This window comes from Cetorhinus maximus, chromosome 25, assembly GCF_964194155.1.
Source record: "Cetorhinus maximus chromosome 25, sCetMax3.hap1.1, whole genome shotgun sequence".
Taxonomy (NCBI): Eukaryota; Metazoa; Chordata; class Chondrichthyes; order Lamniformes; family Cetorhinidae; genus Cetorhinus; species Cetorhinus maximus.
The window spans coordinates 30,838,783-30,857,302 of record NC_135903.1 but is presented as its reverse complement, the minus strand read 5'-3'; the positions used below and the strand labels follow the sequence as shown (position 1 = coordinate 30,857,302).

General features: G+C 41.7%; 1 protein-coding gene across 1 annotated transcript in view; it reads left to right on the top strand.

Moving 5' to 3' along the window:
* Positions 1–1,635: 1,635 nt before the first annotated feature.
* dhx8 (DEAH (Asp-Glu-Ala-His) box polypeptide 8) overlaps positions 1,636–18,520 on the top strand; it is a 44,578-nt gene continuing 27,693 nt past the window's right edge. Inside the window, exons 1-10 of the mRNA XM_078529714.1 lie at positions 1,636–1,884; positions 4,071–4,156; positions 7,927–8,002; positions 8,203–8,288; positions 9,631–9,734; positions 14,583–14,918; positions 16,023–16,167; positions 16,383–16,586; positions 17,078–17,165; positions 18,338–18,435. Of these exons, the coding sequence (XP_078385840.1) occupies positions 1,776–1,884; positions 4,071–4,156; positions 7,927–8,002; positions 8,203–8,288; positions 9,631–9,734; positions 14,583–14,918; positions 16,023–16,167; positions 16,383–16,586; positions 17,078–17,165; positions 18,338–18,435 (1,332 nt within the window). The 5' untranslated portion in view covers positions 1,636–1,775. The remainder of the gene's footprint in view (positions 1,885–4,070; positions 4,157–7,926; positions 8,003–8,202; positions 8,289–9,630; positions 9,735–14,582; positions 14,919–16,022; positions 16,168–16,382; positions 16,587–17,077; positions 17,166–18,337; positions 18,436–18,520) is intronic.

The window sequence follows — 18,520 nt, the reverse complement described above, 5'->3', positions numbered from 1 at the left end:
GTGGCATTTCATTATATCTTTGTGGAAAAGTTAATATAATTTCTTTTGTGCAACAAACTAATCCAATTGAAAGGATCTGACAAAGGGACATCACCATTAAAAAGAAAGACTTCCATTTCTATTGCACTTTTCATGACCACCTGATGTCCCAAAACACTTTACAGCCAATGAAGTACTTTTGAAGTCATTATTGTAAATGAAGGAAAAACGGCAGCCAATTTGCACATGCAAACTCCCCCCAACAGCATTGTGATAATGACCAGATAATGTTGATTGAGGGATAAATATTGGCCGGACACCGGGCATAACACCCCTTGCCCTTATACATCCACCTGAGCAAGCAGGTAGGACTTTGAATTAACGTCTCATCCGAAAGACAACGCCTCCACCAGTGTAGCCCTCCCTCAGTACTGCACTGGAGTGTCAGCCTTGACTTTTTTTTTGTACTCAAGTCCTGGCATGGGACTTTAACCTGGAACCTTGCAACTCAGGGGTGAGAGTGACCCACCCATTCATCTTTTTTACATACAAACATATGTATTAGGTGCGGGAGTGCATTCGGCTCCTCAAACCTACTCTGCCATTTGATAAGATTATGGCTGATCTCATTGTGCCTCAACTTTATTTCCCTGTCTACCCCCTGTAGCCGTTGACTCCCTTGTCAATCCCCAGTCTATCTAACTCAGCCTTAAAATATTCAATTACCCTGCCTATATTGCTCTCTGGGTTAGAGAATTCCACAGGTTAACAATCTTCTGAGAGAAAGAATTTCTTCTCATCTCTGTCTTAAATGGGAGATCCCTTATTTTTAAGCTGTGCCTCCTGGTTCTAGTCTCTCTCATAAGGGAAAATATCCTTTTAGCATCCATGCTGTCAATTCCCCTCAGCATCTTAATCAGATCACCTCTCATTCTTCTAAACTCTGATGGATACAGGCCCAACCTGTCGAACCTCTCCTCACAAAATAATCCCTTCATCCCAGGAATCAGTCAAGTGAACCTTCTCCGAACTGCTTCTAATGCAATTATATCCTTTGGAGACCAGAAACTGTACACAATACTCCCGGATGAGGTCTCACCAATGCTCTGTACGACTGTAACAAAACTTCCCTATTTTTATATTCCGTTCCCCTTGCAATAAACGGCAACATTCCATTTGCCTTCCTAATCACTTGCTGTACCTGCATAGTAACTTTTTAGTGATTCATGTACCAGGACACCCAGATCCCTCTGTACCGCAGAGTTCAGCAATCTCTCTGTATTTGATGCTTGTTGCATCTTCTGCTGAACTGGACAAGTTCACATTTTCCCACATGATATATCCCATCTTTTATATCCCATTTTTAAACTGCTAACGAACTTGCATTTCAATAGTTTCTGACTTTTCTAATCTAGATCCCTCGCCTTTGCAGTGTTCCCCTGTTGAGTGAGAGTGTTTGGAACCCTAAAGTTTCCTGGAACTTCCCCGTTGCCGCAGTCCCAGGCGACCATGACTTTGCGTTGGGACCTGACTCGGGCTCTGGTCCAGGGCGGCCCCTGGTGGTCGGGCACGGAGCTCGCCGCCCGGGAGCCTCCGGAAATTGCCGAAGAGGGTTCGCGCGCGGCGACGCGCTGACGTCAACCAGAAAAGGTGAAAGGTGACCGGCGTGCGTGAAGATGGCGGCGGTGGTCCTGGCTTGGTGAAAGAGCGTTTGTTTTGATCCAGTTCACCGGGAGTTTTGGGGTGTGGGTGAATCTCTTTGTAATATCAATATCTGGAGTGGAAGGAGCTTCGGGATGGCGGAGATGGCGCTGGACGAGCTCAGTAAGCTTGAGTATCTGTCCCTGGTGTCCAAGGTCTGCACTGAGCTGGACAACCACTTGGGCATCAACGACAAGGACTTGGGTAAGAAACTTGGGCGGCCAGGCCAGGCCACCCCGATCCCTCTGGCTCCCCAAATGTCTCCTATTTCCAATCCATGCCATTGATGAAAAAGTGAACCTCAGCTCCATGTACTGATGTTTGCAGCTTCTCTTGCATCCACACCACCCATCACCCACCACACACACACTCAATCAGTGCAAAGAGTCTGTGGCTGCACCCTGACATTAAACATAACTATTAACCGGCCACCTCTACCACCTAGGAGGACAAGGGCAGCAGACTCGTGGAAACACCACACCCTGGAAGTTCCCCTCCAAGCCATACACCATCTCGACTTGGAAATATAATGCCACCCCTTCACTGTTGCTGGGTCAAAACCTGGAACTCACTTCCTAACGCTGTGGGTGTGCTAGCAGTTCAAGGCAGTGGCTCACTACCACCTTCTGAAGGGCAATTAGGAATGACCAAAACGGCTGGCCTTGCCAGTAATGCTTGTGCCCATTGAATAAATTTTTAAACAATGGTCTGACTACAGACTGCTATTAAATGAACTGGAAGATAAGTTCCTGATGACGGTCTGTGCTTGGAGTACAGTGCTGGGTTGAAAAGGTATTCTGGTGATTTGTTGAACCACTTTTTTAACATTAAAAGGACTGAATACCTTAAGGGAAAGTGCTATTTTGTACTTTCCTAATGTAAAATAGCCATTTGGGGCATGGAGAATAGCCAAAGTATGATTTGTGACCCAGAGATGCTAGGACATTACTTGGTCTTACTGCCTGTGCTGTGTATTCCAGAGTTACTGATCTCTTACTGATCATGCTGTACAGCCCAAATGAGGTCTGTGATAGAAAAACAGAAAATGCTAAACAGGTCAGGCAGCATCCGTGGAGAGAGAAGCAGGGTTAATGTTTTAGGCCAATGACCTTTTGTCAGAACAGAACGGATTGTGATCTCTGATTCGCTCTTGATCAAAAATCTCATGCCCAGCACTTTGTAATATTGGCTGTGCAATGAACATCTTAAGAACTCAGTCTGTTTGTCCGTTTATTAAACAAAATCTGGAAAGAATGCAAGTGAAGCAACTGATTCCTGAATAGCCCCTGAAGATAAACATTTATTTTGTAAGTGTCAAAGGGGAGAGTCTCTCGAATAGTTTCTGTTATAACAACTTGTGGGTGGGGAAGGAGAGAAATATAGCAAAAAAAAAATCTGAACTAGCCTAGAAAGGGAATGTTTGAATACCCGTGTTGCTGTTAGGCTTCCTGGTGTGTGAGTAAGAGTTGAGTCACCACAAACTTTTCCAGGTATTCTCTTTGCCAGTCAGTAAAAGACTGTTACTACATCTTGACACTGAAGAGCAATTCCTGTTGTTCCTCTTATTTTTGAAACCTATTAGATTTGAACCCATCCTAAAAATCTGTATAAGAATCTTTAAGTCTAGAGTGCCTGTGTTATCAAGCGTGACTATTGAATATCAAATACTGGAAATACATGGCAGGCCAGGGAGCATCTGTGGAGAGAGAAGCAGAATTCATGTTTCAGGTCGATGACCTTTCAGAACTGGAAAGGTTTGCAGATTATGAGCAAGGAAAGAAACAAAAGATGGGTCAAAAAACGCTGCAAATGGCAACAGCAGAACCATTACCAGCATCTGCTGTCTGGAAAAAATGTTAGTGGTTATGATCTGAAGTTGTTGAACTTAATGTTGAATCCAATAGATTGTAAAGTCATTCAGGACAGAACAGTCAGTTGATTGGCACCCCATCCACCACCTTAAATATTCACTCCCTCCACCACAGATGCACAATGACATTAGTGTGTACTATTTACAAGATGCACTGCAGCAACTCACTAACAGATTAACTGGGCATTATCTCATTGCTGTTTGTGGGACTTCGCTGTGTGAAAATTTTGCTGTGTGCTGCCACCTTTCTGCATGATAACAATGACTGCGGTTCAAAAATGTACTTACTTCGCTGTAACGTGGTTTGGGACCTCAAAGTCCTGAAACGTGTAACATGAATGAATCCTTTCATTGGGCCTAATATTTGTGATTGAATCAGTAAAAGTCATTAACATTCGTTTCATGATTATTATTTTGTCACTTCCTATGCAAGGATGTATTTGGTTTTATGCAACGAGCTATATGCAACATGAAAGATGCTGCTTTTATTCTTAATGTACCATTGTTTTTCTATTTCCAGCTGAGTTTATCATTAACCTGGCTGAGAAGAATATTACTTTTGATACTTTTAAAGGAGCACTGATGAAGAATGGAGCTGAGTTTACGGTAAGGTCGAGAGAGAGAGAGAATTCCAATTTCAACCTTATTGATATGCATAACAACTGAAAATTCTGGAAACACTCAGTAGATCTAGCAGCATCAGTGGGGAGAAACTAAAAGTTAATGTTTCAGGCCTGTGACTTTTCATCGGAACTTTAACCAAAGTGATCAGAGATATTTTCTAAAGCCCCCTCAAAGTGGGGAAGATGGTGCCATAGTGGTAATGTTGCTGGACTAGTAATCCAGAGGCCCAGTTAAAGCATGGATTCAGATCTTATCACGGCAGCTGGTGGAATTTGAATTCCATTAATCTGGAATTGATAACTAATTTCAGTAATGGTGACCGTGAAACTATCATCAATTGTAAAAACCCATCTGGTTCACTGATGCCCTTCGGGGAAGGAAATCTGCCATCCTTACCTGGTCTGGCCTACATGTGACTCCAGACCCACAAAAATGTGGTTGACTCTTACCTGCACTCTGAAATGGCCTAGCAAGCCACGCAGTTCAAGGGAAATTAGGGATGGGCAACAAATGCTGGCCTTGCCAGCAACGCCCGCATCCCATGAAAGAATGAAAAAAAAAGTAACCTGGCGGCTGAAGAAATCAGTCTATTTGCTGGTTCTCCTCTATCGCAGTATGCTACCTCTAACTAAGCTGCCTGAACACAAGAGCAGTCTGAAACAGAACCTTTTCAAGAGTTGAGCAGAAGGGGTCATTCCTAAATGGTTCTACCTCAGTGTTTTTATTAACTAGCTTATCGCATGCCATTTCTACTGCCTGCTGTTTTCACTACTGCAGACTCTTCTACACAAGTTCTTCTTTGCTCGAGTGTGTAACTTACACAACTGATATAAAGAAACATTTCTAAAACTGTGAATGGAAGAGATCGGAAGTGCAAATAAAAAATGCTGGAAATATGCAGAAGGTCAGTTAGTATCTAAAACAACAAAGACATGTTTTGGATAGAACTGGAGTATGAGCAAAGGAGCTTGATCTAAGATGTTAACCTGCTTGCTGACCTACATTACCACATCATAGTTATTGTGTCAGGAAGGTGGACTTATTTCACTACTTTGCTCAGATTCCCAGCATCTGAAACACGTTACAGGATAAATTTGCAACATAGTGCTTCTTTGTTGAGCTTTGCACAATGGAGGCACGTACCAGAAATGTAAACATAGAGGGCAGATGACCAGATTTGTAACCCCCAAGATTTTACGTTAATGTTTGGAAAATTATGGGAACTGGCTGGGCCCCTTGCCCAAATTCCTCATATGCATTCCCAATGCACAAAGCCTTCACCTTGAGGATACCCTCCATCGTGTTGTGTGGCACTGCCAATGTGCTAAATGGGATAGATTTCAAACAGATCTAGCAACTCAAGTCTGGGCATCCATGAGGCGCTGTGGGCCATCAGCAGCAGAATTGTACTCGAACACAGTCTGTAACCTTATGGCCTGGCATATCCCCCATTCTATCATTACCATCAAGCCAGGGGATCAACCCTGGTTCAATGAAGAGTGCAGGAGGGCATGCCAGGACCAGCACCAGCAAATCTAAAAATGAGGTGCCAACGTGGTGACGCTACAAAACAGGACTACTTGCGTGCCAAACAGCATAAGCAGCAAGTGATAGACAGAGCTAAAGGATCCCACAACCAACGGATCAGGTCAAAGCTCTTCAGTACTGCCACATCCAATTGTGAATGGTGATGGACTATTAAACAACTCACTGGAGGAGCAGGCTCCACAAATATCCCCATCCTCAATGATGGAGGAGCCCAGCACATCAATGCAAAAGATAAGGCTGAAGCATTTGCAACAATCTTCAGCCAGAAGTGCTGAGTGGATGATCCATCTCAGCCTCCTCCGGAGGCCCCAGCATCACAGATGCCAGTCTTCCGCCAATTCGATTCACTCCACGTGATATCAAGAAACAACTGACGGCACTGGACACTACAAAGGCTATGGGCCCTGACAATATTCTGGCAATAGTACTGAAGACTTGTGCTCCAGAACTTGCTGCGCCCCTAGCCAAGCTGTTCCAGTCCAGCTGCTACAATGGCATCGACCCAGCTATGTGGAAAATTGCCCAGGTATGTCCTGCACACAAAAAGCAGGACAAATCCAACCCAGCCAATTACTGCCCCATCAGTCTACTCTCAATGATCAGTAAAGTAATGGGGTCAGCAGCAGTGCTATCAAACGGCACTTGCTTAGGAATAACCTGCTCACTGACGCCTAGTTTGGGTTCCACCAGGGCCACTCAGCTTCTGACCTCATTACAGCCTTGGTTCAAACATGAACAAAAGAGCTGAACTCCAAAGTGAGAGTGACGGCCCTTGACATCAAGGCAGCATTTTACCGAGTGTGGCATCAAGGACCCCTCGCAAAACTGGAGTCAGTGGGAATCAGGGGGAAACTCTCTGCTGGTTGGAGTCATACCTAGCACAAAGGAAGATGGTTGTGGTAGTTGGAGGTCAGTCATCTCAGCTCCAGGACATCCTCGATAGGAGTTCCTCGGTAGTGTCCTCGGCCCAACCATCTTCAGCTGCTTCATCAATGACCTTCCATCATGAGGTCAGAAGTTGGGATGTTCACTGATGATTGCACAATGTTCAGCACCATTTGTGACTCCTCATATACTGAAGCAGCCCATGTCCAAATGCAGCAAGACCTGGACAATATCCAGGCTTGAGCTGACAAGTGGCAAGTAACATTCACGCCACACATGTGATCTCCAATGATCAACAAGAGAGAATCCAACCATCACCTCCTGATGTTCAATGGCATTGCCATCACTGAATCCCCCACTATCAACATCCTGGGGGTTACCATTGGCCAGAAACTGTACTAGACTATCCATATAAATACTGTAGCCACAACAGCAGGTCAGAGGCTAGGAATTGTGTGACGAGTAAATCACCTGACTCCCCAAAGCCTGTCCACCATCTACAAGACACAAATCAGGAGTGTGATGGTTTACTCCCCACTTGCCTGGATGTGTGCAGCTCCAACAACACTCAAGAAGCTTGATACCATCCAGGACAAAGCAGCCCACTTGATTGGCACCACATCCACAAACATTCACTCCCTCCACCACCGACGCACAGTAGCAGCAGTGTGTACCTTCTACAAGGTGCACTGCAGAAATTCATCAAAGCTCCTTAGACATCACCTTCCAAACCCACAACCACTACCATCTAGAAAGATAAGGGCAGCAGATAGATGGGAACACCACCACCAGGAAGTTCCCTTCCAAGGCACTCACCATCCTGACTTGGAAATATATCACCGTTCTTCACCGTCGCTGGGTCAAAATCCTTTTCAAAACTCCCTAACAGCACTGTGAGTGTACCTACACCACATGGACTGCAGCAGTTCAAGAAGGCAGCTCACCACCATCAAAAAAGGCATTAGTCCCTTTGCATTTCAGATAAAGGGCTCAATGTCTGTTCGAGGACCCCACTGCAAGAATTTGCAGTATTTGCACATAATTCTTGTCAATCCTTTTATTAAAAAGAGGACACTCCTAAAGTCAAAGTCACTTAAAACAATTTATGAATGAAAGTTTCTTTTGCTCTGAAAACAAATTCCACATGACCAGAAGCAGATGAAAATTTCTTTTTCCCACCTCCACATCTCCATATGCGACCAGATGTACGGTTTAAACACTGTCATGCAAATTATAGGAATAAATGTTGTAGGTCGTTGCGAGTACCTAATTTTGTTTTGTACTCTAAATTGTTTGTCCTGCTTTTTGCTGTTTTCTAGGACTCACTGATCAGCAATTTGTTACGTCTAATACAGACTATGCGACCTCCAGCCAAGCCATCGACTTCTAGCAAAGGTGAGAAATCTGTCACCACCTCCTCTTGTACCTGTGTGGCTGATTACGTTTTCATAGAATTTCAGAGCACACCAGAACATCCAGCCCACCATAGCTGCACTGGCTGTCTGAAAGAGCTGCCCGCTTAAGTGTTAGTTTCACTTTCATCCTTATTTATGTATTTATGTAAATACTGCTTTCTTTTAATATTTTTTGTGCAGCTGAAATAGTTAAACCAAGATCAGAAAAGGAGAAAATGAAGGAGCTGTTCCCTGCCCTTTGTCTGCCTGATAACCCGCCTTCTAAGGTATGTTCTGCATTTACTTTGCTTCCCGTTTCCTAAATGGGGAATTTGATTGTTCCTATGGCTGATTTTTCTAACTCCTAAATGTCCTTTGACACTCAGTTGAGGATAACTTTGCTGAACAGGCTTACTTTCATTCTTGCATTGAAATCACAACAAGAAATGTTGGAAAGTAGCCAGTCAGTATCTGAAAGCGAAAGGACACATGAACCATTCAGGTAGTCCCTTTCATCAGAACTAACCTCATCTGCAGCATTCAGTATTTCTTCTCATCTCTGCCCTTTGTACTGTACTGATCCACCCTCGAGTAACCCCACCAAGTAAACACCTTCTCAACTACTTTGAAGGGGTTGATTGAGTATCAACAATATAATGTGTGCCCATTATAATGCTTTCAAGTCATCTTTTTTGATTGAGGATATGCTTGGTTACATTGGGTTTCTAAATGGTTTCTTCATCACACGAACGCAAGAAATAGGAGCAGGAGTAGACCACTTAACCCTTTCGTCATTCAATAAGATCATGACTGATGTACCTCAATGCCATCTTCCTGAATTATCTCCACATCTCTTAATTCCCTTTGTATCCAAAAATCCATTGACCAGTGTCTTGAATATACTCAAAGACTGAATATCACACAGTACTCTGGGGTAGAGAATTCCAAAGATTCAGTACCCTTTGAGTGAAGAAATTTCCCCGCATCTTAGCCCTAAATGACTGATCCTTTATCCTGAGCCTGTAACCACTAACTATAGACTCCCCCGCCAGTGGAAACAGCTCAAAACATTTGTAGGGTCAAGCCCTTTAAGAATTTTAGATATTTCAATGAGATCACCTTTCATTCTTCTAATTTTTGGCAAATATAGGTTTAGTTTACCTATCAAATATACTATCAACTCCATTAGATGAAAGACTGCAATACCACATGGTGCCCCTAGAGGCACCAAGGTTCCGAAATCCCACTACAAGTATGTCAAAATATTTGTTGCTTTTCTCTGATTTGTATTGTCAAATGAAATAGCTTTCCATTATTTTTGACTGAACTTATTCAATATTACTGCAGAAACTGGGTAGCTGTCTTGCTGGATGTTCCTGAATCATTTAAGTACTGTATATACCCTTTATGAGAATCAGTGCTCTCCATCATCTAACCCCTGACAACATCATAATGTACAGGCAACAAACCATTCTTCAGTAGTCTTTGAGTGGACTTGTTTCCATGTTGAACTCTTGTATTATTTTTCATGAAGCCATTTATGAGTTACTCTGTGGACATATCTCCAGAATGGCAATTGCTACTTGTTAATTGTCCTGATTGAAACCCGACCCGGTGTTTGTTTTGCAGACTTTGCTGGATGAAGATGATATGAAAGTAGCCGCAGATGCATTGAAGGAGCTTGAGGCCCTGATGCCTTCAAAGAATGATATTAAGAAGAGTAGCAAGCGCAGGTATGCAATGGACAGTGTCCTTTCGGTGTGATTTAGTAACTTCCCATCTTTAATAGATGAGTGGAAAAATACACGACCTGATCTGGTAATAGGATACACAGGCCAGTGCTGAGCGACCTGGTCTCAGCTGGGCAGCACTAGGGCTACTGCCTTTGGTCTTTGAATCCTGGGTTAAGAAAGGGGTGAAATCAGCCAGGGTTCCCACTTCAGATTCCTGTCCAGTAACTAAAGCTGAAAGGTGTGTATTAGGTGAAAGCCAGACCGAGTTTCCTGTGATGCCCTCAATGTGAGAATACTCTGCTGATGCTAGATTCAGAGATAAATGGCTACTCAGTCAAGCTATGGGAAGCTTTTAATATCCATGGAACTATACCTCAACAAAGTCAACAGCATAATATGCATTGAGCTGGATGTCTGCCAGTAAATTCGTTGTGGAATGGGTTTAATTTGGGACTTGAGTTACAATGATATTGAATTTTATATTTACATTTCAGCCCCAAGATTGGCATTCAGGTCTGAGGAGGATTATGAATCCCACTAGGGTCAGGGAAAGCTGGCTGGGAAAGATCCTGTTATCCAAATGGCTCTTTTCAGCCAGGTATCGGCTTTTTTTTCCCCGACAGTACAGGGAGGTACCTTCTTTATGACTCTTGTTTCATTTTCATCTTGTCCTCATCCTTCCAAGAAGATTGATCTCCTGTTAAACCAGTAGTTTGATAAAGCAGCTCTACTATTCGTAAATATATGAGAATGGTTTAAAGGATGTCACAAAATCTAGAACTTCATGAGTAGTCCTACCCTATATGAATTACTGTTAAATAAACTAGGGAAGGTGTATAGGAGAGCGTGCGCTTTCAAAGTGATACCTCAACCTCTTGTTTCTTCAACTTCAAGTATACTACCTTAATCAGTGGAACATATTTAATTTGATCTTAAATTTTGATCATCCACTGAATGTCTGATTATTGAAATTGGAGAACATTTGTATTTTATGGGTTATTGATTTTAATTAGTAATTATTTTTTTATATAAAAGTATTAAATTGTGCAGTTAAAGAACCGTAATTTCACAAAGAATAATTGACTCTAAATTATTTGGGAAGGTTGCTTAAACTCATTAATAGAAATTTGTTCTTGTTCTTTTGAAAACAAAAACTATGTAGGTGTAGTAGGTTTTTGCTAGGATAAAAAGGTGATGGTTGAAGGCTCTGGCCTTGGGGATAACTAGACCGTACTGATATCGGGTTTTCTGATGAAACACAGTAATACATCAAGTCTAGCATTGAATTGATTGGCAGCTACAGATTTTTAGGAGAGGGATTTCTTGTTGATAGACTTTGTAACTTCTGTTGTGAGGGGAGAGAGAGTTACATGAGAAAAATGTTTCAGTAGGTTGCAATGCTGTGCATGCCACTCCCAAAAATGACCAGAAGAGGGCATACTTACACGATGACCTGGTTGAGAAAGCTTATGATCGGTTCTGTACTTTTAAATTGACAATATGTGAGCCTGAATTATGTAATCCGCTTCACAGAATTTCACGGACATATCACAGCAAGTTGTTGAAAATACAATGGGTCAAAAGGACTCTAGCAAAATTGTGTAGGAAATATTGCTGTCATTTGATCTATATACCTAAATTGCAAATGTTTAGAAAAGAACTCAGTTACCATCTTCCTATAAATCTTTGCCCATGAAAAATTGAATCCTCAGGAGGATGAGAGGGCAGAGTTCCAATTACCTCTTTCATTTGGAATGGGAGCTTCAGATAGGTGGGGAGAAACAAGTTTATTGTTGATGTTGCCTTGCAACAGATAATGGAGCATAAGAAATGAGTAACATTAGATTACTTTATAATGTGACAGAAATTTCAAAGCATAATTTTAGCTGAAGTTTATATTGTGTGCTGTTTCTAATAATTTTTTCTTAACTTCATTATTGGTGTTTTGATTACTGGTTTGGTCCGCTTTCCCCTTTATGTTATTGCACTGAAAGCAATAAAACCTTTTGTGTTAATGCAATTTTGTATTTCGGGTTAGTTATAGCGTAGAAAATATTGTTAAGTCTATGTAGTGCATAACCACATTTCTAATAAACATCACAAAGTGCTTCACATACAATAAATTACTTTGAATGAAGTCACTGTTTCGTAGGTGAACGCAACAGCCATCCTGTGCATTGTAGTATCCTAGTTATTAAATTTGTAGTGCCTCATTAATACTAAATTCAAAATAAAACTATCAAAAATTACAAAATATCCTTAATTAAAACCTGTGCCTCTAGATGTTGTCCAGGTGAAGGTAAATGTCTTGAATCTTTGTTTCCACTTTCCTTGTACAGATTTGAAATTGGTAAGCTGTGGTATATTTATGTGAAGAAAGAAGAGTTGCTGTTTTTTCCCCTACACAAACAGTTTAATGGTGAATGATGGTGTAATTTCTCTGACCATATGATGCTTTCTGTATGACCTTAAAGTAAAAGTGTAAAATTTTGAGCAGAAGAACATTGGTTTATATCTCACCTGTTCTTTTCAATCATTCCATCAGCTTCCTTACTATAATTCCCGAACTGTACATCTGTTTACCTTTCCTAATGGGAATTTATCCAATTCTTCTTGAAAATCTACCACTGATCAGTCTCTTAGCAAAAACAATGCCATTAAATTTGCTATTTTCTTTTGATATCTTTAACTTTGATATCCTGCTCTTTGAGTCTTGTGCTTGACAGAAAAATGATGCTGGATCCAAATTCTTCATATTATGATACTTAAAGATTTTTATCGAGTTCTCCCTTTATTCCTTCTTCTTCACTTCTTCCAAAGACTAAAGTTGTAAGCTGGACAGCCTTGCTTCATAGCTCAGCTCTCAAAATTCAGAAATTAGCATTGTAACCTTATTAGGACTCCTGCCAACATTTTTCCTAAATATGAACCTATCCAGATTAAAACAAAAGCAAAATACTGTGGATGCTACATATACTCAGCAGTTCCGGTAGTATCTGTGGAGAGGGAAACAGAGTTAACGTTGCAGGTTGGTGGCCTTTCACCATCGTACTCCAGAGTGGCCAGAAGGTCAGATACAACCTTGACACAATTTCCTTCCACTTATGTTGCACTTTAGTCATACATTCCATAATTTTGTTTGCGTTATCACCTGTGAGGTGAGTGTGACTGCCCTTTCCATCAAGGCAGCATTTGACCGAGTGTGGCATCAAGGAGCCCTAGCAAAACTGGAGTCCGTGGGAATCGGGAAAACATTCTGCTGGTTGAATTAATACTTAGCACAAAGGACGATGGTTGTGGTCGTTGGAGGTCAATCATCTCAGCTCCAGGACATCACTGCAGGAGTCCCTCAGGGTAGTGTCCCAACCATCTTCAGTTGCTTCAGCAGTGACCTTCCTTCCATTGTAAGGTCAGAAGTGGGGATGTTCCCTGATGATTGCACAATGTTCAGCACCATTCGCGAGTCCTCAAATACTGAAGCAATCCATGTCCAAATGCAGCAAGACCTGGACATTATCCAGGCTTGGGCCGACAAATGGCAAGTAATATTCACACCACACAAGTGCCAGGCAATGACCATCTCCAACAAGAGTGAATCTAACCATCGCCCCTCGACATTTAATGGCATTACCATCGCTGAATCTCCCACTATCAACATCCTGGGGCTACCATTGATCAGAAACTGAACTGGACTAGCCATATAAATACTGTGGCTGCAACAGCAGGACAGAGGCTAGGAATCCTGCAGCAAGTAACACACCTCTTGACTCCCCAGAGCTTGACTCCCCAGAGCTTGTCCATCATCTACAAGGCACAAGTCAGGAGTGTGATGGAATATTCTCCACTTTCCTGGATGAGTGCAGCTCCCACAACACTCAAGAAGCTTGACACCATCCAGGACAAAGCAGTCCACTTGGTTGGCATCCCATCCACAAACATTCACTCCCTCCACCACTGACGCACAGTAGCAGCAGTGTGTACCATCTACAAGATGCACTGCAGGAACTCACCAAATCTCTTTAGACAGCACCTTCCAAATCCATGACCACTACCACCTTGTAGGACAAGGGCAGCAGATAGATGGGAACACCACTACCTGGAAGTTCCCCTCCAAGCCGCTCACCATCTTGACTTGGAACTATATTACCCTTCCTTCACTGTTGCTAGGTCAAAGTCCTGAAACTCCTCCCTAACAGCACTCTGGGTGTACCTACATCACATGGACTGCAGTGGGTCAAGAAGGCAGCTCACCACCGCCACCTCAAGGGCAATCAGGGATGGGAAAGCCAGCAACGCGCACACCCTATGAATTAATTTAAAAAAGAATACTGAGCTAATGGCTTTTATCACCTTTTCAGCAACCTTTCTTCCCCCTCGCCACCCCCACCCCTCCAACCTCGTAAGATCGCTTTCGTCCTCTATTGGCCTCAGACTTGCTGCCTTTCAAGTCTGTCGTGTGGCACTTTATCAAATGCCTATTAGAAGTCCACATAAAACACATCAACTGCATTACCCTCATCAACTCTCTTACCTCATCAAATAACTCCAGCAAGTTACTTGAACGCAAGTTGTTCTGAACAAACCCACCCTGGCTTTCCTAAATTAATTCATATTGCCCAAGCGACAATTGTTTCTAAAAGCTTCCCTCCGAATGAGGTTAATCTGACTGACATGAAGTTACTGATAGTGGAAATAAAGTCCCTGGAATCTATTGAGATACTGAAATTAGGGAGCGTTAATATTTTTCTGGCCTGTCTCATCTGTATATCTCATGACATTGATGTCAACATTTTTATGATTTATTTAAGCCGCTGCAATTTTAAAAGCAAATTATTCTTTTTCCTAAAGCTCTAATGAAAAGGGGAAGAGAAAGAAAAGGAGCCGTAGTCGCAGCCGAGAGCGAGACCGAGATCGGAAACGCCATCGCAGGTCCAGGTCCAGGTCCAGGTCGCACTCCAGAGACCGAAACAAAAGCAAATCCAGCAGGCGATCCAGAAGCAGGAGTCGGAGTCCAAGCAGGGATCATAAAGATCGAGTCAGAATCAGTGAAAAGAGTTGTGAGAAGAGGAAAGAGAGACACGTAGACAGGCCCCCACCAGAGGAACCATCAGTGGGCGAGATCTACAATGGCAAGGTCACCAGTATCATGCAGTTTGGATGCTTTGTACAGCTGGAAGGTCTGAGGTACAGTACATCACATAATAAAAAGTGCACGGTGTAGGAAATGATGGGGGCACTCTGAAGGAATTCAACGGGTTGAGGAATGTATTGATGTATAAACTCCAGTAAAGAGCATTATATTACTGAGACAGCTCTCAAACCTTTTTTTGCACTAGATTCCTGCATTTGAGTAAAGCTTTCCTTAAGTGTTTTAATTCTAATTTTTGTCCAAGCAGTTTATAAAACTCACTTGGTGTATGGAGTTTTTGCTCCATAAGCTATTGGCGTTTTCCCTGCCACATGCACTGCTGAAATGACACTTTAAGCATTCTGGCAGGCTTAAGGAACTATCCGATGCACTCAAACCAAAAAGCTTAATCTTCCATTCCAGAATTATAATCAAACTGCTTTTATCTGTTAGTCCACATGGGTCATAAATACATTTTTGAAAATGCGTATTAGGACAGTTCAGGCTACATAGATATGTCTGAAGTTAATAAGATCAAAGAAATTGGTTCTGTAATGCTGAGATGCTTTCAAAAGTGTTTGATTGTTCCAATTCATTAAACCGACATGATTTTAGAATGGACAATGCTAGTTTGAGACTGGACAACTTTTTCAACCTTTTGAGGTATTTCCATTTTAATTGGGGCAGTGGTCAGAGTTTCATGCCTGAAGTACAGAACAAAACTGTGGAAGTGTGATACACCTTCCTTGTCCTTTATTAAAATAAATATGTTGTAATCATTACCTGGGATTGGTGTTCTTGACTCCCATGTGTCTTGAAGCTTGATTTTAGAAGTTTTAAAAATCTTTGAATATAGTTAAATGTACTTATTGCCTCTAAATATGAATAAGTTTTTTGAAAATATTTAACTGCAAAGCTAAAACCTGCCTATTGATTATTTTTATCTCTGTTGTGTTTTTCTTGGATGTTTCAGATATCAGCCATTTCCCAGGTGTGTCTCCGAATCCGTTAAAGTAACTGGCTTAAAAAAAACTTAATGTAGATTTTCCATTTCTATTTCAAAATGCTTCATTCACTATGTAAAAGGAATTGTGTGTAAATGTTTTCACTCTCCGTTTACCAATAAACGAATGCTTTCTCGTTTCCTCTTTATTTCTTAGAAAACGTTGGGAGGGCTTGGTACACATCTCCGAGCTCAGGCGAGAGGGGCGTGTAGCCAATGTTGCTGACGTTGTTAGCAAAGGTCAAAGGGTTAAGATCAAGGTGTTATCATTCACTGGGTCCAAAACAAGCTTAAGCATGAAGGTAATTATAAAGAGTGTGAATTTGGATTGAATTTTGGATTGCAGTTGTTCAAAGTAAAATTTAAACTTCGTGGTCCAAACTGGTTAAGGCTCGGTAATGGGGTCAGACTGAAACAAACAGCAAAGCCTTTTATTTTGAGCTTGGGGTCAGTTGGATCAATTTCTGCTGGGTTCGCGGTGAACTAAAATTGTTCCTGCTTTAACATTCTACCTTAGGATGTAGATCAAGAGACTGGAGAGGATCTAAACCCAAACCGGCGCCGAAACGTTGGCGGAGAAAACAACGAGGAAACTACCATGAGGAACCCTGACAGACCCAGCAACCTATCATTGGTGAACACCCCTGAGGTTGAGGACGATGTACTGGAACGTAAACGGCTCACAAAAATCTCCGATCCTGAGAAGTGGGAGATCAAACAGGTGGGGGGCCAGTTATCACAGACTAATCTACCAGAGTAAAAACTGAAAATGCTGAACAGCACAAAACATATCAATGGTCATCTGTAGAGAAAAGACAGGTTGCTGTTTCAGATGAAACGGAATCAGAGGCACTGTTCTCCTATTGTTTAATCATTTAGTTGCCGGTTTGTGCATTGCTGTATCCCCCAGAGCTCCACTGTTCTCCTTTTTTCTCTCAACTGCCAAATGTTAAGCGTAATGCAAACTGGAGAATTTTTAATACAGTTTTCTGAAACTAATTCTGGTGTGGTATTTCAAGAGAAGGTTACATTTACAAGAGCAAAGCTGTGGTGAAATTCCTGTACTAGTGGTTTTCTGCCACTAGGTAGCACTAATTCATCACATGCATCAGGGTTGATCAGTTGATCGTGTTTTTCAACGAATGCACAATACATTTGGAAGCTAAGTAGAGTGCTTTCATTTATTTTTTGTATATATGTTTAAAATTTCAGATGATTGCAGCAAATGTTATCTCAAAAGAAGAGTATCCTGACTTTGATGAAGAAACAGGCATCCTTCCTAAAGTTGATGACGAAGAAGGTATGACTAATCTTCTGTTCTTTTTTTCTACTGAGCACCTTGATTAAAAAAATATGCTAGCAGCTAAGTTACAGCTGTGTATTTGCTTACTTTATGCTTAGGTTTTCATCGTTCTACCACTGGTGGCCATATCTTCAAATGGCTGGCCTCTAAGCTCTGGAATTCCTGACTTAAACCTCTCTGACTCTATCTCTCTTTTTTAGGATGTTCCTTAATACTTATCTCTTGAGATCATCCAGCCCTAATATCCTCATATGGTGCTTGGCCTCAAATTTTGTTTGGTAACACTCCATGGTGAAGTGTCTTGGGGTGTTTTACTGTGTTAAAGGCACTTTATACATAAACATTGTTAGTTATCACCGAAATTTAATGGCACAGAAAGAGGCTATTTGGCCCATCGTGTCTGCACCGGCTCTCCAAATGAGCATTATGACCTAGTGCCATTGCCCTGCCTTTTCCCCGTACACCCTGCACATTGTTTCTATAGTTACGTTGTTTGTTTTTCACTAATATGAAAATCGTTGTTACATTTGCCCTTTTCTTTCGACCTTTTAAAAACTCATCACTTTTAAATTGTTCAACGGCACGAAACATGTCAGTATACACAAAGCTGCCAGAATTGTATAAATTAAGTCAAAACCAGTCCATTTTGACCCACAAATGTTGGTTTATTGAGTTTTCACACATCTCCTGCTTTATGCTGTGCAAAGGTGGCTGATGAAGTGCGTGAAGGGAGAGGCCGATAATACACTTGATCCCAATGGTATCCAGACACTGGATTAATTCAGTAAATTCAGTGTCTATAGAATCATATAGGCAGCTCTCTGTAAGAGCTACTCAGCTAGTGCCACTCACCTGCCTTTCCCCATAGTCCAAAGTTTTCCTCTTTAGATGCTTGTCGAATTCCCCTTTGAAGCCATGATTGAACCTGCCTCCATCACGCTCCCAGGCAGTGCATTCCAGATCCTAATCACTTGCTGCATATAAAAAATAAAGATTTTCCTTTTGTTCTTTGTACTTTTCTATGTATTATGAATTGGTTCAGAACAGTCAATTTATCAAACTAAGATGCTGGACATTTGTGTAACAGTAAAAATCAAATATGAAATATTCAATAATATTTTATATGCAGCCTGTTGAGTTATTGATTCATGTTGTCAACTATCTTACAGATGAGGACCTTGAGATAGAGCTAGTGGAAGAAGAGCCTCCATTCCTCAGGGGACATACCAAGCAGAGCATGGACATGAGCCCTGTTAAAATAGTAAAGGTATGCAAAACAGTTAATGAATGCAGAATCTCTGTTGATGTCTCTTTGGCATTTTTCTATGCTGAATTTGTGAAACATATTTTAA